The sequence below is a fragment of the Pseudorca crassidens genome, chromosome 10 (assembly GCF_039906515.1).
Source record: "Pseudorca crassidens isolate mPseCra1 chromosome 10, mPseCra1.hap1, whole genome shotgun sequence".
Taxonomy (NCBI): domain Eukaryota; kingdom Metazoa; phylum Chordata; class Mammalia; order Artiodactyla; family Delphinidae; genus Pseudorca; species Pseudorca crassidens.
The window spans coordinates 61,901,641-61,926,949 of NC_090305.1; the positions used below are offsets into that span (position 1 = coordinate 61,901,641).

General features: G+C 38.0%; 1 protein-coding gene across 4 annotated transcripts in view; it reads left to right on the top strand.

Annotated features, from left to right (window-relative positions):
- ULK4 (unc-51 like kinase 4) overlaps positions 1-25,309 on the top strand; it is a 518,420-nt gene that overhangs the window by 375,025 nt on the left and 118,086 nt on the right. For all 4 annotated transcript variants that reach the window (XM_067753978.1, XM_067753980.1, XM_067753979.1 and 1 more), the window contains one exon: positions 18,351-18,536. In XM_067753978.1, coding sequence (XP_067610079.1) covers positions 18,351-18,536 — 186 coding nt within the window. The remainder of the gene's footprint in view (positions 1-18,350; positions 18,537-25,309) is intronic.

A 25,309-nucleotide genomic window follows, 5' to 3' on the forward strand; every position in this document is an offset into this window, starting at 1 on the left:
CCACCCCTCCAGGCCGTCACAAAGCACCCAGCTGATCTCCCTGTGCTATGCGGCTGCTTCCCACTAGCTATCTACCTTACATTTGGTAGTGTATATATGTCCATGCCTCTCTCTCGCTTTGTCACAGCTTACCCTTCCCCCTCCCCATATCCTCAAGTCCATCCTCTAGTAGGTCTGTGTCTTTATTCCTGTCTTACCCCTAGGGTCTTCATGACATTTTTTTTCTTAAATTCCATATATATGTGTTAGCATACAGTATTTGTCTTTCTCTTTCTGACTTACTTCACTCTGTATGACAGACTCTAGGTCTATCACCTCATTACAAATAGCTCAATTTCGTTTCTTTTTATGGCTGAGTAATATTCCATTGTATATATGTGCCACATCTTCTTTATCCATTCATCCGATGATGGACACTTAGGTTGTTTCCATCTCCTGGCTATTGTAAATAGAGCTGCAGTGAACATTTTGGTACATGACTCTTTTTGAATTATGGTTTTCTCAGGGTATATGCCCAGTAGTGGGATTGCTGGGTCATATGGTAGTTCTATTTGTAGTTTTTTAAGGAACCTCCATACTGTTCTCCATAGTGGCTGTACCAAATCACATTCCCACCAGGAGTGCAAGAGTGTTCCCTTTTCTCCACACCCTCTCCAGCATTTATTGTTTCTAGATTTTTTGATGATGGCCATTCTGACTGGCGTGAGATGATATCTCATTGTAGTTTTGATTTGCATTTCTCTAATGATTAATGATGTTGAGCATTTTTTCATGTGTTTATTGGCAGTCTGTGTGTGTTCTTTGGAGAAATGTCTATATAGGTCTTCTGCCCATTTTTGTATTGGGTTGGTTTTTTTTTCGTTATTGAGCTGCATGAGCTGCTTATAAATTTTGGAGATTAATCCTTTGTCGGTTGCTTCATTTGCAAATATTTTCTCCCATTCTGAGGGTTTGTCTTTTGGTCTTGTTTATGGTTTCCTTTGCTGTGCAAAAGCTTTGAAATTTCATTAGGTCCTATTTGTTTATTTTTGTTTTTATTTCCATTTCTCTAGGAGGTGGGTCAAAAAGGATCTTGCTGTGATTTATGTCATAAAGTGTCCTGCCTATGTTTTCCTCTAAGAGTTTGATAGTTTCTGGCCTTACATTTAGGTCTTTAATCCCTTTTGAGCTTATTTTTGTGTATGGTGTTAGGGAGTGTTCTAATCTCATACTTTTATATGTACCTGTCCAGTTTTCCCAGCACCACCTATTGAAGAGGCTGTCCTTTCTCCATTGTACATTCCTGCCTCCTTTATCAAAGATAAGGTGACATATGTGCGTGGGTTTATCTCTGGGCTTTCTGTCCTGTTCCATTGATCTATATTTCTGTTTTTGTGCCAGTACCATATTGTCTTGATTACTGTAGCTTTGTAGTATAGTCTGAAGTCAGGGAGCCTGATTCCTCCAGCTCCATTTTTCGTTCTCAAGATTTCTTTGGCTCTTTGGGGTTTTTTGTGTTTCCATACAAATTGTGAAATTTTTGTTCTAGTTCTGTGAAAAATGCCAGTGGTAGTTTGATAGGGATTGCATTGAATCTGTAGATTGCTTTGGGTAGTAGAGTCATTTTCACAATGTTGATTCTTCCAATCCAAGAACGTGGTATATCTCTCCATCTATTTGTATCATCTTTAATTTCTTTCATCAGTGTCTTATAATTTTCTGCATACAGGTCTTTTGTCTCCTTAAGTAGATTTATTCCTAGATATTTTATTCTTTTTGTTGCAATGGTAAATGGGAGTGTTTTCTTGATTTCACTTTCAGATTTTTCATCATTAGTGTATAGGAATGCAAGAGATTTCTGTGCATTAATTTTGTATCCTGCTACTTTACCAAATTCATTGATTAGCTCTAGTAGTTTTCTGGTAGCATCTTTAGGATTCTCTATGTATAGTATCATGTCATCTGCAAACAGTGACAGCTTTACTTCTTCTTTTCCAATTTGGATTCCTTTTATTTCCTTTTCTTCTCTGATTGCTGTGGCTAAAACTTCCAAAACTATGTTGAATAGTAGTGGTGAGAGTGGGCAACCTTGTCTTGTTCCTGATGTTAGAGGAAATGGTTTCAGTTTTTCACCACTGAGAATGATATTCACTGTGGGTTTGTCATGTATGGCCTTTATTATGTTGAGGTAAGTTCCCTCTGTGCCTACTTTCTGGAGGGTTTTTATCCTAAATCGGTGTTGAATTTTGTCGAAAGCTTTTTCTGCGTCTATTGAGATGATCATATCGTTTTTATCCTTCAGTTTGTTAATATGGTGTATCACATTGATTGATTTGCATGTATTGAAGAATCCTTGCATTCCTGGGATAAACCCCACTTCATCATGGTATATGATCATTTTAATGTGCTGTTGGATTCTGTTTGCTAGTATTTTGTTGAGGATTTTTGCATCTATGTTCATCAGTGATATTGGCCTGTAGTTTTCTTTCTTTGTGACATCCTTGTCTGGTTTTGGTATCAAGGTGATGGTGGGCTCGTAGAACACCTCATTCTTTTTAATAGCTTCACAGTATTTTATAGTGTGAATGTACTATTGTTCATTCAGTTGAAACATCTCCTGATGCATGGCCAGTCAGGTTGTTTCCACTTATTTGCTATTAGGAGCATAATACAATACACATCTTTGTTTGGGTTTAGGTACTTCTGTATTTCCTTTGGTAGATAAGCACCCAGAAGTGAGATGGCTAGATTAAAAGGTACTTTTCAATTTTAATAAATATTAATTGCTATATGGCTTCCCAAAAGATTTTAGCAGTTTATATTCTAATTAAAAGTGTATAAATATACTCATTTTCCTACATCTTCAGCACTACATCTTCTGAGTCTTTCTGAAATTTTGTCCATTTGACAGGTAAAAATGATGTCTCACTAACTATATTAATTTGGATCCCATGGCTGTAGCATTGGGAAAGAGAAAGGAAATATAGCCACACAAATGGAAACTATGTGTAACATTAAGGCATTAACTTTGTATAGAGAAGTAGATGATTTTATAGAAAATTAAAAATTACCAAAATTGGCATCAGAATAGATAAAAATATCAAACTTCAAAAGATGTAAGTTTGATCATCTAATAATATGTCTCTCAAACTATTTAAATAGGAATCCACAAGGTCTAAACTTGTTTTCACCACAAGCATGTGGAAAGGAAGGATATGGCAATCCAACGGAGATGTTATGAGTATATATACCATGTAGAAATTCACAGATGTCAATATAGGTATTATCACGAAAGCAAATGTTGTTAGGTAAGGTAAAAATCAGAATTATTTATGTTTTAAAAGTTACACGTTGGTTACAGAGGACATGATCACCCTCTTTGCCTTCTAGATGTCTTATGAGACTCCATTATTAGAAACGATATTTTCAAGGACAACTTTATGATATACAATAGATTCTCCTTTTCTGCAACTGCAGGGAAAGAAGGAACATTTTCCTCTTTATTATTCTGCTAAGATTTCTTTCACAAACAGTTAGAAGGGCTGCCAATTTGAAGGGTAGGTACTAGAATTGCATCAGTTACTACCGAAAGAAAAAACTTAAAATATAGAAAAAAAAAAAAAAACCCAGACAACCAGATTCTAATAATGTGATATTTTGCATCTACAAGATCTATCATTAAAACATTGCAGGCCTGGGTGGTTTTACAAGTGAGTTCTAAATTTTCAACAAATAGACAACCTCTATACTATTTAAATAATTTAGAGTACAGAAAAAGATGGAAAGCTTTTTAGTTTATTTTCATAAAGCTATAATAAATCTAATACCATAACCTACTTTAAAATAGTACAGAACAAATGAAGATCACTTTTACTTATTAACAGAGGTGAGAAAATTTCAAAAAGGTAAATCAGATCTAGCAGTATATTAAAGGACCACTGTAACCAAATAGGTTTTTATCCAGGAATTCAAGAATAGTTCAAGCACTCGAAAAGCATAATTTAATATTTTAAGAAATTGAAGGAGAATAAAAACATGATCATCATAATCAGTGCTAAAAATTAGTTCAGCTAAACCAGTCTTCATTTTTAAAAACTCCATTTAAGATAGAGTGAATCTTCCAAACATGTTGAAAGTTATTTTCTAGAAATTAATTGTAAGCATTTAAAATAAACATTGAAAGCATTTTCATTAAAATTGAATAAAGAGGGCTTCCCTGGTGGCACAGTGGTTGGGACAGGGGACAGGAGTTCGTGCCCCGGTCCGGGAAGATCCCACATGCCGTGGAGCGGCTGGGCCTGTGAGCCATGGCTGCTGGGCCTGCGTGTCCGGAGCCTGTGCGCCGCAGCGGGAGAGGCCACAACAGTGAGAGGCCCACGTACCGCAAAAAAAAAAAAAAAAATTGAATAAAGAGGAATGTCTTCTACTGTCCCGAAGTAGTCAGCAGTGGCGGGGGGAGGGGGATGTGTTGTTGGTAATGCTGTAAGATAAGAGAAATATTAAGTCTAAAAATGACAGTTACTTTCAGTTGCTAAGGTTTTTATACCTAGGGAAGAAAAGATTGAAATAAAAAACTTGTTGGACTAAAAGCAAATTTCAGTAAGTTGGTGGCTTAAAACATAATACCCCAAAACCAAGAGCTTTTCTTTATACTGGCATTAATCTGTTAGAAGTTTTTCTGTGAAAAGAACTCCACACCCCTGCCCCCCGCAAAAAGGCCAAAACTAAATGTAACAAGAAAATGCAAGTTATATGACGATAACTGTGTAACATTCTCAAAGACATAAGATAGGACCTGAATGAATGGAGAGACATGCAGGTACCTGGTGGTAAGATTTAAAAATACAGATTCTTCCCAAACTCATCTACAAATTTTAAATCATAATTTCATGCACACTCTTTACTTCATTAAAATGGTCCTGTGGAATAAATGTGAGATTTACGAAGAAAATCTTGAACAGGAAGGTCTCTTTTCACTGTTCTCACTTTTCACACGTCCATCCCCTCTCACAAGACGCCTTTAAAGGAAAAGTGCAGGAACTCAAGAAAGAATAAAGCTAGAACAATGAAGAGAAAGGGAACATGGGAGTCAGTAGCAGATTAAGATTTCAACATATTTCTAGGAGATAGAAGGAAGCCTGTAGAAGGATTAAACAGGCAGAGGAAGCCTGGCCCCAAAACACCCTGCGGGGTTGCCAGCAGGGTGGTGGGAGTTGGCCTTCCCACTGAAACCCCACAGCATCTCTGGCCTCTGGGGAGGAGATGAAAATAGGGATGTTTTCAAAAGTCTGTATGAGGAAAGCTCTGCACTTGATCCCTCTTACGCTTTTCTCCAATTTCCACATACAGAAGACCAAGTAGCCCTAGTACATGTCCTCCAACATGATGCCGGGACTTTTCCTAAAGAAGTCGAAGCTGAGAAGAAATCACACAGTACCCCAGAGTAACGCCTGCCTGAATTTTCTGAGGAGGGTGGTGGTAGAAGTGATTTGAGTCTTCCCTGAAGAGAAGCTTTCCAAGCTCCACACTGCAGTGTAGGGCTGGGCTACCACGCTCTCCCCGGGTGATCTCACTCAACTCCTTGATTTCAGTGGTGGCTATACAAGGAGGATTTCCAAGTTTGTATCTTTAGCCATGACCGTCCCTGGAACTCCACTCACATATCCTATAATGCTACCTACAATATCACCATGAGAATATCTAAGCCCATGGTGGTTCAAGCAGTGAATGAGGATCTGACTCAGGTTTGTGCCGGCTCTGCACCATCTTGCCCTCTCTGGCCTCATTGTCTAGCCTCTTCTACCACATTCACTCCAGTCATGCTGCCTCGTTGCTCAGACAGGGTCTTGTCAGCCACAGCAAGGCCTTTGGACTATATCTAAATGCGCTGAGAAGTTTTCGGAGGTTTTGAGCAGGAGGGCGATATGATCTGATAAAAGTTTTTTAAAAAATCACTGTGGCTTCTGTGTGGAAAATAAATTGTAGGGAACACAAGTGGAAGCATAATGGAACATTTGGTTACTTCTTGGGTATCTGTCTCGAACATCTTTCTGTCATCCAATGACAAAAGCAGAATCCACCTGAATGTCTACAGTGGAGAGAGAGAAAAATAGCAGAAAGGGACATATGATCAGGCCAAAGCTTTTACACAGAACCCTAGCATCTTAACAGTCGGTGTTGACGTATTTACCCTCTATGGTTTCTGCAACTTTGGTGCTTCAGTAGAATTATTTAAATCTCCTTCTGTATTGACTGGTTATAATTTTTTAAATGAGCTATATTTTCCCATTCTTTAGTTATTGATGAGGAAAATGTGAAGTTTATTATGAAACTAGTCAGGGCAGTGCAGGAGGCCCAGAAGTCGATGCTGATTTGACCTACCAGTGACTTTCAACTTATTTTTGGATTTTTTAAAAACCCTGGTACTCTAGTCCATGATATATAGACTTACAACTGAATCAGTAATGGTAATGGCAGGTTTTCTTCCATCAAAATTTCCACATTTAGGAATATAATGTGCCTGGGGGTCCAAGAAGTAAGGATAACTTCTCAGGGGAAGGGGACAGTGTCAAGGCTGTGGTCAACAGTGTTTCCGGGGCGCTGTCATAAGGAATTAACCACCATTCATCAGCTTAATGCTCTTTTCTGCTGCCTCTTCAGCTGAGTTTGGGCAGGAGGGATGTATTAAAATGAAGAGGAACAGGGATTCATGGCCTAATGTGAAATCTTGTTAAAGATGTCCTGGTAAAACAGAGGGAATCTTTTCTCCAGGTGTTTAAATAATATCAAAGGGGTAGAAAACCTTGTATTACTAAGTGTTTTTCTTTCTTGATTAATATATTCTCTTCTCTGAAAATAAATATTCCCTTATAATTTTGGCAAAACACTGTACTAGGCAATATTTTAAAAATAGAATATAAAATGAGAAAGGTTTTGAAATGTTGTATTGTATTATGCGGGTTGAGTAAAGGGAAGTAAACAGTACAACTGTGATTTTCAATTGTTTTAAAACAGTTTTTAAAGTTGAAGTATAAGTTTACTTTGAGATATATCCAATGTGTGTGTGTGTTTATATTTGTTATCTCTCTCACAAAGCATTTGAGTTTGCTAATGAGAATGTTTGCTATCAAGTTAGGGTTGTCCGGTAGATTACAAGATGCCAAATGGATATACTTACACTAAAAAAGATAAATTGTTTATCTGAAATTCAAACTTAACTTGGGTGTCCTTTAAAAAAAAAAAAAAAGGCTGGCAATCCTAAGTAGAAAACGTGAAGAAAACAATGAAGGTAAGATAGGGTGAAGTTTCTATACAAATATGAAGTCTAATATAATTGCTAAAGTTGGGCCATGGTTTTGGCCTTAAGAGTCCTGGTTGCAAGACAAAAATGAGAATATAATCATTTACAAGATGTACCTTGCCCAGTAAGTGGGGTGAGTAGTGGGGTGAGAGTTCTTTGGGGCAAAAAACATATTCTAGTTTTTAGCTCTGAAAGAACACTTTTTTTATGAGTCTCCATTAAAGGGATCCTTTGCAATGGGGGTGGTGGCGGTACTATCTACCTCTTATTGAGCATTTATGAACTAGGCAGTGTTTTTCAAAGAGAAGTTTTTGATTAAATGAAGTCCATTTTACCTTTTTCTTTTTCTTTTGTGAATTGCACTTTTTGCATCATATGTAAGAAATCTTTCCCACATCTAAGGTTAACAAAGTTTTTGCCTCTGTTTTCTCTTAGAAATTTTACAGGGGTAGGTTTATATTTAGGTCTATCAATATATATATTTTAAAGAACCATATGAGTGTCAGGGATTCCTGAGGATTCTGGCTTCTTTCATTTACTGTGGATGTTCCTTGGTGGTTCTGAGCTACCTTAGCTAACCGTAGAATTGACACATGCTATCAACTATTTTGAGTTAATTCTGGTACGTGGTAAAAGGTCTAGATTGAAGTTTATATTTCTGCATATTGTTTGAGCACATTTGTTGAAACTATATTCTCAACTGTATTGCCATTGCACCTTTGTCAAAACTCAGTTGTGTTTGTGAGGGTCTAGTTCCTGGGCTCTGATCTGTGTCTAACTTTATGCCAATGCCATACTGTTTTAATTATTTCAGCATTATAATAATGTCTTGAAATCAGGTAATATTATTCTTTCAACTAATATATACATGTATAATATAAAAACTTAGTTTGTTGATTTCTACCAAAAAAAAAAACCTATTGGGGTTTCGATTGGGATTACATTTAGTCTTAATTTTGGGAGAATTGGCATTTTAACAAAATTGAGTCTTCTCACTCATGAACAAGATATATTCCTCCAGTTATATGGATCCTCTTTAATTTCTCTCGGCAGTATTTTGTGGGGTTTAGTGTACAGGTCTTTCATCTTTTGTCAGATTTATCCCTAAATCTTTGAATTTTTTAGATGTTATTGTACATGATATTGTTTTTTTATGAGTACATATTATAATTATTTACTGTTGGACATTTAGATTGTTTATAATTTTTTCACTTACAGCATTGCAATAAATAACTTTGTACATGCAGATATACTCACATGTGATTATTTCCCTTTAAAATTTTTTAAAATTATATTTTATTGAAGTATAGTTGCTGTGCAATATTATATAATGTTATGGGGGTACAATATAGTGATTCATAATTTTTAAAGGTTATACTCCATTTATAGTTATTGTAAAATGTTGGCTGTATTCCCCGTGTTGTACAGTATATCCTTGTAGCTTTATTTTTAAAAACTGATTTATTTATTTTTTAGTATTTATTTATTTATCTATTTATTTATTTTGGCTGCACCGGGTCCCAGTTGCAGCATGCGGGCTCTTAGTTGCAGCCTGTGGGCTACTTAGTTCCGGCATGCAGGCTCTTAGTTGTGGCATGTGGACTTCTCACTTACGGCTTGCATACTCCTAGTTGCAGCATGTGAACTCTTAGTTGTGGCATGCATGCGGGATCTAGTTCCCTGACCAATGATCGAACCCAGGCCCTCTGCACTTGGAGCACGGAGTCCTACCCACTGGACCACCAGGGAAGTCCCCCTTGTAGCTTATTTTATACCTAATAGTTTGTATCTCTTAATCACCTACTCCTATTGATATATTGCCCCTCCCCCCCATTGGTATCCACTAGTTTGTTCTCTGTATCTGTGAGTCTGCTTCTTTTTTGTTATACTCACTAGTTTGTTGTATTTTTAAGATTCCACGTGTAAGTGGTATCATACAGTATTTGTCTTTCTCCATCCCACTTATTTCACTGAGCATAATGCCCTCCAAGTCCATCCATATTGCTGCAAATGGCAAAATTTCATTCTTTTTATGGCCAAATAGTATTCCATTGGGTGTGTGTATGTGTGTGTACATATATATATTTATTTATTTATTTATATACTGCATCTTCTTTATCCATTCATCTGTTGATGAACATGTAGGTTGCTTCCATATCTTGACAACTGTAAATAATGCTGCTATGAGCATTGGAGTGCATGTATCTCTTTTCCATTTAGTGTTTTTGTTAACTGTGTTAAACTCATTTATGGGGTCTAGTGGATTGTTTGTGAATTCCATTGGATTTTCTACATCGAGAATCATGTCTTCTGCAAATAAGCAGTTAAGTCTTCCTTTCCAATCTGGATGCCTTTTATTTATTAATTTATTTTGGCCTGACTGTGCTGACCAGAACCTCCCATGTTGAGCGGAAGTGGTGAGAGCAGATGTTCCTATCTATCTTTCTGATCTCAGGGTGAGGCATTCAGTCTCTGACATATTTTTTATCAGGCTAAAGAAGTTTCCTTCCACTCCTTGTTTGCTGAGTTTTTGTTAGAAATAGGTGTTGAATATTGTTAAATACTTTTTCTACTGAGATGATCATATGGTTTTTCTTTTTTAGTTATTATGGTGTTATGGGTTGACTGTATCCCTCAAAAAATATGTGTTAAAATCCTAACCCCCCAGTACCTCAGAGTGGGACCTTATTTGGAAATAGGCTCATTGCATGTATATGTAATTTGTTAAGATGAAGTCATACTGGAATAGTGAGGGCTCCCTAATCCATTATGACTGCTGTCCTTATAAGAAGATGGCCATATGAAGCCAGAGACACAAGGGAGAATGCAGTGTGACGATGCAGGCAGAGATTGGAGTTCTGCTGCCACAAGCCAAGGAACGTCTGGGGCTACTGGGGGCTGGAGGAAGCAAGGAGGGATTCCCCCCTGGAGGCTTCAGAAGGGGCATGGCTCTGCCTTGATTTCAGACTTCTAGCCTCCAGAACAGTGAGAAGATAAATTTTTGTTCTTTTAACCCACCTAGTTTGTGATCCTTTATTATGATGGTAGCCCTGGGAAATTAATACATATGATTTATTACATTGACTGATTTTTGAACATTAAACAGACCTACATTCCTAGGATACACTCTGTTTAGTCAGGATGTATTGTCTTATTATTATCCTTTTAATATTTTGTTTGATAATATAATATCCTTTTAATATTTTATTGTTCCTTTATTTAATATTATTATCCTTTTAATATTATTATCCTTTGATTTGCTATAATTTTGTTTAGAATTTGTGCATCTGTGTTCATGTTTTGTAGTTTACTTTTTTATACTGTTTTTGTCTGGTTTTGGTATCAGGGTAGTGTTGGTCTCAGAAAATGAGTTGGGAAGTATTCTCTCCTCTTCGTTTTTCTTGAAGACTTTGTGCAGAGTTGCTGTTGTTTTTTTAAAAAAGATTTATCAGGGGCTTCCCTGGTGGCGCAGTGGTTGAGAGTCCGCCTGCCGATGCAGGGGACACCGGTTCGTGCCCCGGTCCGGGAGGATCCTACATGCCGCGGAGAGGCTGGGCGCGTGAGCCATGGCCGCTGAGCCTGTGCGTCCGGAGCCTGTGCTCCGCAACGGGAAAGGCCACAGCAGTGAGAGGCCCGCGTACCGCAAAAAAAAAAAAAAAAAAAAGATTTATCAGGAAGTATTTGTACCTTTAACCCCTGTAAAGTGTACAGTTCACTGCTGTTTAGTATTTTCTCAGAGTTGTGCACCATCACCATTATCTAATTCCAGAACATCTTCGTCTGAATGTTCAGAAAGGAATTTCATATTCATTAAGAGTCACTTCCCATTCTCTCCCCTCCAGACCCTTTTCAATCACTAATTTACTTTCTGATTCTATAGATTGGCCTATGCTGGATATTTCTTATATATGGAACTATATAATATGTGGCCTTTCTCTTAGCATGATGCTTTTTCCAAGGTTCATTCATGTCTGTAGCATGTATCAGTACTTCATTCTTGGTTTTGGCAGATAATATTCTATTACATAGATACACCATAGTTGCTTATCCATTTATTATGGACATTTGAGTTGTTAACACTTTTTGGCTATTTTGAATAAGGCTACTGTGAACAATTGTGTACAAGTTTTTGTGTAAATGTGCTTTCTTTCTCTTGAGTATGTATCTGAGAGTGGAATTGCTCAGTCCTGTGATCAGTCTGTTTAACCTTTTGAGGAAATAGAGTGCTTTACAAAGCTGCCATCAGCACCAGCAATGTATGAAGGTTCTAGTTTCCCCACACGCTCACCAGCACTTGTCATTGTCTGTATTCTTAATTATAGCCATCCTAGTGGGTGTGAAGTGGTATCTCCTAGTGGTTTTGATTTGCATTTCCCTGATGGCTAATGATGTTGAATATCTTTTCCTGTGGTTATTGACCATTTATATACCTTTTGGGAAGAAATGTCTATTTTCTTTGCCCTTTAAAAATTATGTTATTTGTCTTTTTATTACTGAGTTGTAAGAGTTTTTATATTGTGTGTGTATGCAAGTCCCTTATTAGGTATTAGATTTATAGCAATTTTCCCTTATTCTGTGGGTGGTCTTTTTACTTTCTTCATGGTATCATTTACAGCACAAAATGTTTTAATTTTGTTGAAGTCCAGTTTATCAAAATTTTTTTGGTTGTTGCTTGTGCTTTTGGTGTCATACCCGAGAAACCATTGCCTAACCCAAGGACACAAAGGTGTAATTACTCCTATGTGTTCTTCTAAAAGTTTTATATGTTTAGCTCTTGTATTTAGGTATTTGATCCATTTGGAGATAATTTTTGGATGTGGTGTGGTGTACAGGTCCACCTTCGTTCTTTTGCGTATGGATATCTAGTTGTCTTAGCACCATTTGTTGAAAAGACCATTTTTCTCACCACCCCCCCATTAAATTGTCTTGGCACTCTTGTTGAAAATCAGCTTACCATAAATGTAAGCGTTTAATTAGGGGCTCTAAATTCTATTCCATTGATCATTATGCATGTCCTTATTCCAGTACTACATTTACTGGATTACTGTAGCTTTGTAGCAAAATTTGAAATTGGGAAATGTGATCCCTCCAAATTTATTCTTCTTTTGTAAGTTTGTTTCGGCTATTCTTAGTCCCTTGCATTTCCATATGAATTTTAGGATCATCAATTTCTAAAAAAAAAAAAAAAAATCCAGCTGCAGCTCTGAATGCTTTTAATCTGTAGATCAGTTTGGGGCATGTTGCCAACTTAATAATGTTAACTCTTCCAATCCTTGAACATGGAATGTTTTACCGTTTATGTACCTTGTTTAATTTTTTCCAAGAATGTTTCACTTTTCAGTGTACAAGTTATGTACTTCTTTTAACATTAGTTCTAAATATTCTGTTATTTTTGATGCTATTATAAGTGAAATTGTTTTCTTAATTTAGTTTTCAGATTCTTCATTGCTAGTGTATAGAGATACAATTGCTTTTTTTTATTGGGGTGTAGTTGCTTTACAGTGTTGTGTTAGTTTCTGCTATACAGCGAAGTGAATCAACTATGTGTATACATATATCCCTCTTTTTTGGATTTCCTTCCCATTTAGGTCACCACAGAGCATTAAGTAGAGTTCTCTATGCTATACAGCAGGTTCTCATTAGTTACCTATTTTATACATATTAGTGTATGTTGATCTCTTATTCTACCACCTTTCAGAACTTGTTTATTTTTATAGTTAAAAAAAAGTGGATTCTCTAGGATTTTCTGTATGTAAGATCATGTAATCTGCAAATAGGGTTTGCCTTTCTAGATGATTTTTATTTCTTTTCCTTGCCTTATTGCCCTAGCTAGAACTTCCAATGTAGTGGTGAATAGACCTGGCAAGAATGGACGTCTATCTTGTTCATGATCTTAGAGGGAAGGAATCCACTCTGTACCCATTAAGTATGGTGTCAGCTATAGATTTTTCCCTAGATATCCTTTATCAATTTGAGAAGGTTCTCTTCTATTTATAATTTGTTGAGTTTTTTTTATCCTAAAAGAGGTTTTAATTTTGTCAAATGCTTATTCTATGACTGTTGAAAGGCTCTTATAATTTTTGTCTTTTATTCTATTAATATTGCACCTAACATTGATTTTTAGATGCTAAACTAGCCTTACATTCCTAGGATAAATCCCACTTGGCCATAGTATACAATACTTTTAATATGTTGCTGAATTTGGTTTGCTAACACATTTTTTCATCTATATTCATAAGGGCTATTGGACTGAAGTTGTCTTTTCTTGGAATGTGTTTGTCTAGTTTTGGTATCAGTACTGGCCACATAGAATGAGTTTGGAAGTTTCCATTTCCTTTAGCTTTCTGGAAGAATTTGTATAGACTTGGTAGTCACCAATAAAGCCATCTGGGCCTGTAGTTTTCTTTGTAGGAAGGTTTTTAACCGTAAATTCATTTTCTCTAATGGATAAAGTGCTATCCAGGTTACCTGTGTCTTCAGAGTGAGCTTTGGCCTGCTCTCTTCTCTCTGGTACTTTGTCCTATGAACTCTAGCTGCTTTGGTTTTCTGAGACTTTTCACTCTGTCTCCTCAACTTAAAATTTTTATCTGCTGGTTTCCACCTCAGTTGCCGTCCCTGTGCTTAGGCCTGGTGACCTCGTAAGCCTCTGACCTGGGACAAGAGTAGAGCTCACCTCAATTGTTCTCCATCCCTTGGGCATCACTGTCCTACATTACCTGATGTCTAGTGTCTTAAAAACCATTGTTTCATGTATTTTTCTGCTAGTTTGTTTTTGCAAGCACTTGGGTATAATCTTATCCTGTTAGTCCAGGGAAGATGGAAAGATTTTTATACCATCACAATCTTTTTGGTAGTGGTGGGGCAGGGCACACAAAACAAAACAAAACACAAACATTATCAAGTTTACAAGGATCCAAGAAATAAGCCGTCTTTGAAATTATTACTTATGATAAGCATCCTCCCATCATTTCAACAGTGAAGCAAAACTAACTCAGAAATGTTAAAGTAGACTGAAATAGAAGCATGAATGCCTGTTCGTATCTCACTAACTACCCAAAAGCTATGAAAATAGAGAAAGGATTAAATATCTTACAATCATGGGAGAATGGAAGGAGAAGCTGTTAGTGGAAAAGAAATTTTGTGCAGTTACTAGATGATAGAAAGCAGATGGAACTGAATCGAAATACAGTGAAGAAACCTATCACCCAGAACATACATAGGAAGAAACTAACCAGAAGGTAGGAACAGATGCAGATGATCTATAAACTCAGAGTGGAAAACTGATGGAGGCCCTAGGCACTTAACCAGGCTAATTGAAGGTGCACATTTAGAACCGGCAGGCCTGTCAGTCCCCTTCCCTTATTAATTTTGCTCTGCTTTATTGCAACATAATAGGTCAAGAACTGCACTGTAAAGAGAATGAACTATCTGATGTGATTTCTAGTTTGGGGTTATGCCCTAGAGAGAAGCATTGTGGAGCTTGAGGAAATCATAGAACACAGGCAGAGGAGGCAACTTGAAGAATCAGACATATACAAATGGAAAGGAAATGGAAGCCAGCTGCCTATAATAATCTGACCAATCTTTCATTCATAGAATAGAAAGCCAAGGACCACCAGACATTTGGGGAAGCATAACAGCCAGAAGGAGAGAAACCAACGTGAATAAACAACTGAGCACAAAAGAAAGTTGATAGGAAGTGTAATGGGTTGAATTGTGTCCGCCACAAAAATGATATGTTGAAGTCCTAACTCCCAGCACTTCAGAATATTAAACCTCATTTGAAAATACTGATGGTCTAGATGTAGTTAATTAAGATGAGGTCATACTCAAGTAGGGGGGGGCCCTAATCCAATATGACTGGTGTCTTTGTAAGAAGACAACCGTGTAAATTCAGACACACACAGGGAGGAAGCCATGTGATGGCGGAGGCAGAGATGGGAATTATGCAGCCACAAACTAAGAAATGCCAGAGGTTTCCAGCAAGTCATAAGAAGCAAGCGAAGATTCATACTATGAGTTTCAGAGGTAGCAGGGTCCTGCTGTTTGATTTTGAACTTCTAGCTTCCAGAACCGCGAGGTAATACATTTCTGTTGTTTATGTCACCCAGTTTGTGGTACTTTGTTATGGCAACCCTAAGAAAATAATATTGGGAATAAAAGAGAATTTAATAATACTTAATGAAAACATAAAACAAATGTTCAAGTAACCCACAGGAAGGTTAAAAAAAGAGAGAGGGAATCAGAAAAATAAGAAACAGGGGAAATAAATAGAAGACAATAAAATTGCATGTTGGACTTAAACCCTAGCATCTTAATATTTATCATAAAAATGTAAATGGTCTAAATGCACCAATTAAAAGACAGAGATGACTAGAATGGATAAGAAAACATGGTCCAACAGTATGTTGTCTACAAAAATCTCACTTCAAATATGATATAGGCAGGTTGAAAGTAAAAGCTTGAAAAGTATATACCATGCAAATATTAATTTTTAAAAAGCAGGAGTGGCTGCCCTAATATACATGTTAATTTCCTGATTGTGATCTTGTACTATAGTTATGCAAGATGTTTCCATTGGGGAAGTTGGGTGAAGTATGTGTGGTATCTATTTGTATTGTTTCTTACAGTGGTATATGAACCTGCAAATATCTCAAAATAAGATTTACTCACCTGCAAAAGAATGAAGGTGGTCGCCTACTCATACCGTATACAAAAATTAATTCAAAATGGATCAAGACCTAAATGTAAAAGCTGAAACTATAAAGTTCTTAAAAATAAATGTAAGAGCTAAAACTATAAAAATTCTCAGAAGAAGCTTAAATCTCAGGACCTTGAAATAGGCAATGGTTTCTTAGGTTTGACACCAAAATCACAAGGAATAAAAGGAACAGATAGGGACTTCCCTGGTGGTCCAGTGGTTAAGACTTTGCCTTCCCATGCAGGGAGTGTGGGTTCAATCCCTGGTCAGGGAGCTAAGATCCCCCATGCCTTATGGCCAAAAACTCAAAAAAACATAAAATAGAAGCAATATTGTAACAAATTCAATCACGACTTTAAAAATGGTCCACATCAAAAAAATCTTTTAAAAAATGGATAAATTTGACTTCATCAAAATAAAAAAATATTTTGTGCCTCAAAGGACACTATCAAGGGACTTCCCTGGTGGTCCAGTGGCTGAGACTCAGTGCCCCCAATGCAGGGGGCCCAGGTTCGATTCCTGGTCAGGGAACTAGATCCCACATGCTGCAACTAGACCTGGCACAGCCAAATAAATAAATAAATATTTTTTTAAAAAAAGGACACTATCAAGAAAGTGAAAAGGCAACCCACAGAATGGGAAAACATTTTTGAAAATCATATGTCTGCTAAGGGATTTGTATTTAAAATATATAAAGAACACTTAGACTCAATTCTAAAAAGACATATGACCTATCTTAAAAAGTGGACAAAGTATCTGAATAGACATTTCTCCAAAGATGATATGCAAATGGACAATAAGCACATGAAAAGATTTTCAACATCATTAGCCATCAGGGAAGTACAAATGAAAGGCCACCACGAGTTACCACTCCACATGCACTAGGATAACTGTAATTAAAAATATAGGTAATAACAAGTGTTGGTGAGGATGTGGGAAAACTGGAAACCTCATGCATTGCTGGTGCTAATGGCAGCTTTAGAAAACAGTCTGGCGGCTCCTCAGAAAGTTACACATAGGCTTCCCTGGTGGCGCAGTGGTTGAGAGTCCGCCTGCTGATGCAGGGAACACGGGTTCGTGCCCCAGTCTGGGAAGATCCCACATGCCATGGAGCGGCTGGGCCCGTGAGCCATGGCGGCTGAGCCTGTGCGTCCGTAGCCTGTGCTCCGCAACGGGAGAGGCCACAGCAGTGAGAGGCCCGCGTACTGCAAAAAAAAAGAAAAAAAAAAAGTTACACATAGTGTTATCACATGACTCAGCACCTCCACTTCTAAGTATATACCCAAGAGAAACAAATGCTTGTCTGCACAAAAACGTTTGCACACATGTTCACAGCAGTGTTATTCATACTAGTCAAAAGGTGAAAACAACTCAGATGTCCATCAACTGATGAATGGATAAACAAAATGTGGTATATCCATACAGTGGAATATTACTACGTAATAAAAAGAAATGAAATACTAATACATGCTACAGCGTGGATGACTCTTGAGAACATGCTAAGCGAAAGAAGCCAGTCAGATAGGGTCATATTTTGTATGATTTCAAGTATCTGAAATGTCCAGAATAGGCAAAGCCAGAGAGACAGAAAGCACGTTAGCACTGGGCAGGGACTGGGGGTAGAGAGGAAGAGATGACGTGAAGGTAGCGGTTACAAGGTACAGGGTTTCTTTTTCAGGTAATGAAAAAATTCTAAAATTGGTTCTGTTGGTGGTTGCACCACTCTGAAAAATACTAAAAACCATTGAATGGCAGATATATGTTAACTGACTGAATTGTATGTCACAGGAATTATAGCTCAACAAAGCTATTAGAAATAAAATAAAACATTAAAAGGTTAAAATGCTTATGGTATGATTATTATTTCATAATATACCTTTTAATACAGAAACAATGCTTTCTCTCTGCCTGTTTAGTCAATAATGATTTGGAAACAGACAAGTTCAACCTTGTCTGTTTCTTAATATCTTCTAGAAAGTGGATTTTCCTAAACAAGTAAACAAGAATGTAAGTATTGTGCCTCGGAAAAATCAAAGTGTTTTCACACCTATAGATGCACATACACCTGTATGAATATATGCATATATACATATGCATATAAAATATATGTTGGTCCTTTGCTTGTCACAGGTCATTCATCACTATGGATTAAAGAAAGGACTGCAGGATTTCCTTCTGATTTTGTGCTGTTAGCCTTGTTTGAGTTACTGTATGCATTTTGAAAAAGATCCATTCAAAAAAATACTCCTTTAATTAAACTTTGTACTCAGACTGACATTTTATCCGTTACGCCAAATTTTACTGTGGTTCTTGAGGAATACCAACACCATCTTCAGTTAAGCTTAAGTCATCCAATTTATTAATTTTCAGCTTCCTAACGAGGATCCTGAAATTTTTGAAGTTTCATCCAAGTGTCTGTCTATACTGGTTCAGTTGTATGGAGGAGAAAACCCAGACAGCCTGTCTCCCGAAAATGCAGAGAATTTTGCTGATTTACTGATGTCCAAAGAGGACCCGAAGGAGCAGAAGCTTCTGTTGAGGATTCTCAGAAGAATGGTGAGTCCACACAGAAACTGGGGCTTGGGTGGGTGGCCTCAGTGGCAGCCAGTAGATGGGGAGTTGTCATTTTTTTCGACCTAGTTTCATTAAAGAACTCCCAGTTACCTTTTCCCGTAGTCACCTACTGTTAACATTTATCATATTCTGCATATCTATCTGCATATACAAGTATTTTTCTTGAACTGTGAGAGAGTAAGTTAGACACATTGTTCTTGCTTACTCCTTAGTATGTGAGTGTGTATTTCCTAATGAAATGGATGTTCTGTTACTTAACTACAGTTATCAAAACCAGGAAATTTAACATTGATACAAATCTTTTACTAATCAGCCATCTGTATTCCAGTTTTGTCAGCTGTCCCCATAATGTGCTTTATAGCTTGTTTTCTGGTGTAGAAACCAGTCCAGGATCATGTATTTTAGTAGATGTGTGTCCTTAATGTGGAATAGTTCTGCAGCCTTTCTTCGTCTTTCATGACATTTCTGAACAACGGGCCAGATGTTTTGTAGACTCTCCCTCAATGTAGGTCTCTCTGATGTTTTCTGGACAATTGGATTCAGGTAAGCCCCAGAAGAAATACTGTGTCCTTGTCAATCCATCAGATCCAGAGGCTTATGATGTCTGTTTGCCCTTTACTGGTGATGTTAATTTTGATCACGTCATTAAGTCAATGTGTTGTTGTTATTTTTAAATTTTTTAATGGTTGCAAAAGGGAGATTTTCAAACTCGCAACGTTTCTAATCCCCAGTATGGTACTGTAGGAAAAATTTTCCCTTTCGCCCATTTATTTTTTATTTATTTTATTTTAGTTTAGTTTTTGGCGGCGTTGGGTCTTCGTTGCTGCACCAGGGCTTTCTCTAGTTGAGGCGAGCGGGGGCTACCCTTCATTGCGGTGCACGGGCTTCTCATTGTGGTGGCTTTTTTTGTTGCAGAGCACAGGGCTCTAGGTGCACGGGCTTCAGTAGCTGTGGCTCACGGGCTCTAGAGCGCAGGCTCAGTAGTTGTGGCTCACGGGCTCTAGGGCACAGGCTCAGTAGTTGTGGCGCTCGGCTTTAGCTGCTCCGCGGCATGTGGGATCTTCCCGGACCAGGGCTCGAACCTGTGTCCCCTGCATTGGCAGGCGGATTCTTAACCACTGCGCCACCAGGGAAGTCCGTCGCCCCATTTATTTTATTTTTAAAAATACAAATAGCTGATGTTTACTTGAAAGTACTTTTGAAGACTGACTTATTTTCTTTTTCCAGTAGATCTTGTTCTGCTGCTTTTGAAGGCCGTTATTTACAGCAGCTGTTGTGGAAGTTAGTCAAGGAGTGGAGGTCCCGTTAGTCTGTGTCGTGTTCTGGATTGTCAGTCTGTGTTCACTTCTAGATCCAATTATCTTGAGGGGTCCTTTGGCAGTGGAGGCCATGGATGCTCCAGAGAGTTGCCTTCAAGACAGTTTTTATGCTAGTTTGATAGACAGCTGCAGTACGTGACCCAGCTAGATCTACACAGCAGGTTATGGGTGACAGAACTAGAACAGAGATAGAGAGTTACCCTCCTCGCTGCTACATTATGCTTCTGTACGGCCAGACCTCCCGACCGCAGCAATGCTTCCCGTCTAGTGGAGTCATTCCCTGAGTAACCGGATGATGACACAATCTAAGCAAGCATCCCAAAGTGTAGGATAAATACTTCTGGGGAAAGTAGATCTTGAGCATGGTACCCCAACCTAGCACTAGATGACATTGAATCACATAGTAAGGCAAATATTGCCTCTTCCATTTTATTTTGATCTTTCTGATGATTTCAGGGGAAAGTCTCAATTTGGTACTACTGTGTCTTTAACACCTCTCGAATCCTTCAGAATGTCCCTTTTTAACAGAGAGGAAGCCTCTCAGATGACTAGCTTTTTCAGTAGAGATAAGATATTTCTTTCAAAAAATAATTTTATTCATTTAAAAATGGTGAGTCAATGTGAGGTCAAGTACTAGAAAATATGGTAATATGAGTGATACGTACATGTGGCAGAATCGTGTGTTTGGTACAGAATGACGAAAGCTTGGGGATATTGACCTCACATCTGATACAATTAATTTTATAGAGATTCACCATCTCGTATTTGAAAATGTGAGGGCCAGATTTAGTTTGGAATTTATAATTTCCAGATCTTTTGGGCATGGTGCTTATACTATATATGATATGACTCCACAGCAGTCACCTGGCATGGTACCGTCGTCAAGCATGGTAATATTTCTGCTACAAAGTGTATGAACATTCACACCAAGTGGGTAAATAAAAACTGTATGTGACCCCACGTGGGTTAGGTCAGGTTTTGCCACCAAATATGGTTTTGAACCAAACTTAAGAAAAAAAGTTTTGATTTTCAGAGCTTTCTAGATTTTAGAATTGCAGAGAGATTATGGACCTATCTTTGGAATAAATTACATCATTTTTAAAAACCAGGTTAATTTAATCATGCAGGAAACAGTTAGACCCCAACTTGGTCAAAGTAACCAGATTACACCATCTTTTAGTTTATTTTACTGTCTGAAATGATTTCCTTATAGTTTCTGACCTGCCACATATAGGGCCAGGTAGGTTTTGTTGGTGGAAGAAAAGTTGAATCCAAGTGACTTTATCTGTGTATGTGAAAATAGAAGTAGTTTCTGGTTCTGCTCATCTGCTTGTTTTTTTTTTTAATTGTAGTAAAGTAAACATAATATAAAGTTTACCAGCCATCTGTGATAAGTGCTTTATATAATCTTCTGAAAACTTTCTAAATTAGCCATGGATGGGTCAATGTTGGGTTCAAGTGGTACAAAACGCACAATCAGGGATTCTGGGCCTTGAACTTGCCTATCCTCGGTTCTGCTTAAACTTAGTACTGAGTTCAGTACGTTTGGAGAGAAACAGCAGCAGATGACCCAGAGTTGTATGATGCCAGCGCGCACTCCCGACTGATGTGGTCCTTCCCCTCTCTCTCGCCGCTTCCTGTCCTCACCTCCGTGATTGCCATTGTTTTGTAACTGTCAGCTTACCGTCTGTTCTCACCTTCACATTACCCTTGTTCAGGGTAGTGATGTGGTCTTTTTCAGCGTGTTATAGTGTCTAGCCCATGAAAGGTTGTCAGCAGATGATGCTTCTAACTGTGTTAAGGACTTCTGGTGAATTATCTCATTTAATCTTCACAGCTACCTTAGCCGTCAGCTCCAGTGACTGCTTCCATTTATAGGTTACAAGCTAAGGCTCAAAGAGCTTACGTAACACTCCCAAGGCCACCAGCTAGGACTCGGCAGAGCTGGGACCAGCCAAGCTGACCTGACCCTAGCTTGTGCTCTTGCCAAGTAGCTAGCCACCTTGCTGCCGCTCTGTCCAGGACTGATCTGGACTCTGAGGGCATTTGTTAAGCTGAACCTGACTGAATTTCGATCTAGAAGGCACCGAAGAGATTCATTCTTTCATTCATGGGAAAATAATAGTTATTACTATGTGCATCCTCTACGCTGGGGGAACTAAGACAGTAGGATATGCTCTTCCTGCTGCCTGTTCTCAGGGATCCCTAACTGGAGCGAGAGAGAAACGCCAGCTTCATTATAAAGCAGAATGCAATCAGTGCCACGCTAGAGGAGCCAGCAAAGTTCCACAGAAACATTCCCTTCGGGGAGGAGATTGGCCAGGACATGGTGTTTGAGCAGTGTGTAGAAGGATGTGTCGGTCATCCACGCATGGACCGGGAAGAAGCACATCCTGAATCATGGCCCCAAAATCCACAGGGCTAGACTGACAGACATAAAAAATGGACCAGGAGAGGCCAGAGGGTACCAAACATTTGGAGTTCGGACACCGTTGTTAGAATTAGGAAGTTCTGGTCTCTGAAACCAAAGGACAGTGGTAGCATCTCAACTGAATTCAAATTATGTTTACGGTGAAATAAAGCTTTCTCACAGTGCCTGGCATGTAATTGGTATTTAATAAGTATCCACTGAGCTGAGTAAGAAATGTCTATAAAATCTCTACTTTTGTTATTGGCAGTTGTTCATTTTTGCTCTTCAGTGTATATTGTGAGCTCATTTGAGTGCTTTGTAGATGCACAGGCCAGAATGAGAGGGACCTTAAAAGGCATTTAGTTGTTCCCCAGTCTGATGCTTTGGTCCCCTCCACACTGTCCCTGCCAAGTTTCTTAGAAGGGGGTGAGATTGGATAGGTAGATGCATAGAGGATGGGAACCTGGGAGATAGAAAGAATGTGAGCAAAGATTTCCTGTGATTTTAAGGAGGCTGGTGTCTCAGGCTCTCCTCGGTGGCCTGGGGGAGCCAGACTTGATAGAGAGGCAGGGAGCAATTTGGATTTGTTACCTGAATCAGTAATTGGATTAAGGAGGCTTGTTAAGTGCAGCCTTCTGATTGTAAGAAGTTAAGGAGGTAAAGACAAGCTCTTTAAGGACCTACCTCAAAGGGCATTTATTAATTGCATACTCCTTCTGGGAGCAATTCTTTTTTTCTTAATTGAGGCAAAACCGGCATATAGCATTATATTAGTTTTAGGTGTACAAGATATTTGTATATATTGCAAAATGATCACCACAGTAAGTCTGGCTAACATCCATTGCCATAAATAGTTACACATTTTTTTCTAAGATTTACTTTCTTAGGAACTTTCAATTATACGATACAGTATTATTAACTATAGTCACCATGCTGTACGTCACATCCCAATGACTTATGTATTTTATAACTGGAAATTTGTACCTTTTAATCCCTTCACCCATTGTACCCACTCCCAACCCCTCACCACCAATCTACTGTCTGTATCTATGAGCTTGGCTTTTACTTTCCATTTTTTTCTTTTAAGATTCCACACAAAATTGAGATTATGTGGAATTTATCTTTCTCTGTCTGACTTATGTCACTTAGCATAATTCCCTCAAGGTCCATCCATGTTGTCACAAATGGCAAGATTTCTTTTTTTTTTTTGCTTGCACCAGGACTTAGTTGCAGCAGGTGGGCTCCTTAGTTGCAGCTCATGGGTTCCTTAGTTGTGGCATGCAAACTATTAGTTGTGGCATGCATGTGGGATCTAGTTCCCTGACCAGGGATCAAACCCAAGCCTCCTGTATTGGGAGCATGGAGTCTTATCCACTGCACCACCAGGGAAGTCCCAAGATTTCATTCTTTTTTATGGCCAAATAATATTCCATTGTGTGTGTGTTTGTGTTTGTGTATCAAATTTTCTTTATACATTCTTCTATCATTGGACGTTTAGATTGTTTCCGTATCTTGGCTATTGTAAATAATGCTGCAGTGAACATTGGTGTATATTTCTTTTTGAATTAGTGTTTTTGTTTTCTCTGCATATATACCCAGAAGTGGAATTGCTGGGCCTTATGGTAGTTCTAATGTTAATTTTTTGAGGAACTTCTGCACTGTATTCCATGGTGTTTGCACCAGTTTACATTCCTACTGACAGTACACAAGAATTCCCTTTTCTCCACATCCTTGCCAACATTTGTTATTGGTTGTCTTTTTGATAATAACCATTCTGACTGGCATGAGGTGACATCTCCTTGTGGTTTTGATTTGCATTTCCCTGGTGTTTAGTGATGTTGAGCATTTTTTCATATACCTGCTAGCTATCTATATATCTTCTTTGGAAAAATGTCTGTTCAGGTCTTCTGCCCATTTTTTATTCAGATTGCCTTTTTACTATTAAGTTGTATGAGCTCTTTCTATTAATATATTTTGGATATTATTCCCTTATAAGATATATGATTTGCAGATATTTTCTCTCATTAGGTAGGTTGCCTTTCATTTTGTTGACGGTTTCCTTCACTGTGAAGAAGCTTTTTAGTTTGCTGTAGTCCCACTTGTTTATTGCTTTTGTTGCCTTTGCTTTTGGTGTCAGATCCAAAAAAATCATCTCTAAGACCAGAGTCAAGGAGCTTACTGCTTATGTTTTCTCCTAGGAGTTGTATGGTTTTAGGTCTTATGTGCAAGTCTTTAATCCATTTGGAGTTAATTTTTGTGTGTGTTGTAAGATAATGGTTCAGTTTCATTCTTTTGCATGTGTTCAGTTTTCCCAACACCATTTATTGAACAGACTGACCTTTCTCTATTGAATATTCTTGGCTTTTATGTCAAAAATTAATTGAACATACATGCATGGGTTTATTTCTGGGCTCTCTATCCTGTTCCATTGATATATTTGTGTGTTTTCAATGCCAGTACCATACTGTTTTGATTACTATATCTTTGTAATATAGTTTGAAACCAGGGAGTGTGATGCCTCCAGCTTTGTTCTTCTTTTTCAAGATTGCTTTGGCTACTTGGGGTCTTTTGTGGTTTCATACGAATTTTAGGATTGTTTGTTCTATTTCTTTGAAAAATGCCATTGGAATTTTGATAGAGATTGCACTGAATCTGTAAATTGCTTTTGGAGCATTTCTAAAAACAAGAGGGCTCTACTCTGTGAAACTGTTTCTTTTTAAGCCCTGATTGAGGAGTGCCTCTTTCCCCAAAGCTGAGCAAGCCGGGATGATTTCAGAGAGGGCAACCCCAAAATACCCTTGGTCCTACAGTTTCTATGGCCACGTAATGAGCGTGTCCATGACCGGTAAACTGTGGTTATTAGAGAGCCATCTTAGGAATAATGTGGCAGATTCCTCCCTGTGAGTTACACAAAAGGCCCTTTCTTGAAATATCTGTTTCAGCTCCCAATCTTGTGACTGTAACTTTCTAAAAGCAGAATTTTCACTAACAGATGAAAGAAATAAGATGTTTAATTTGTGCTGATG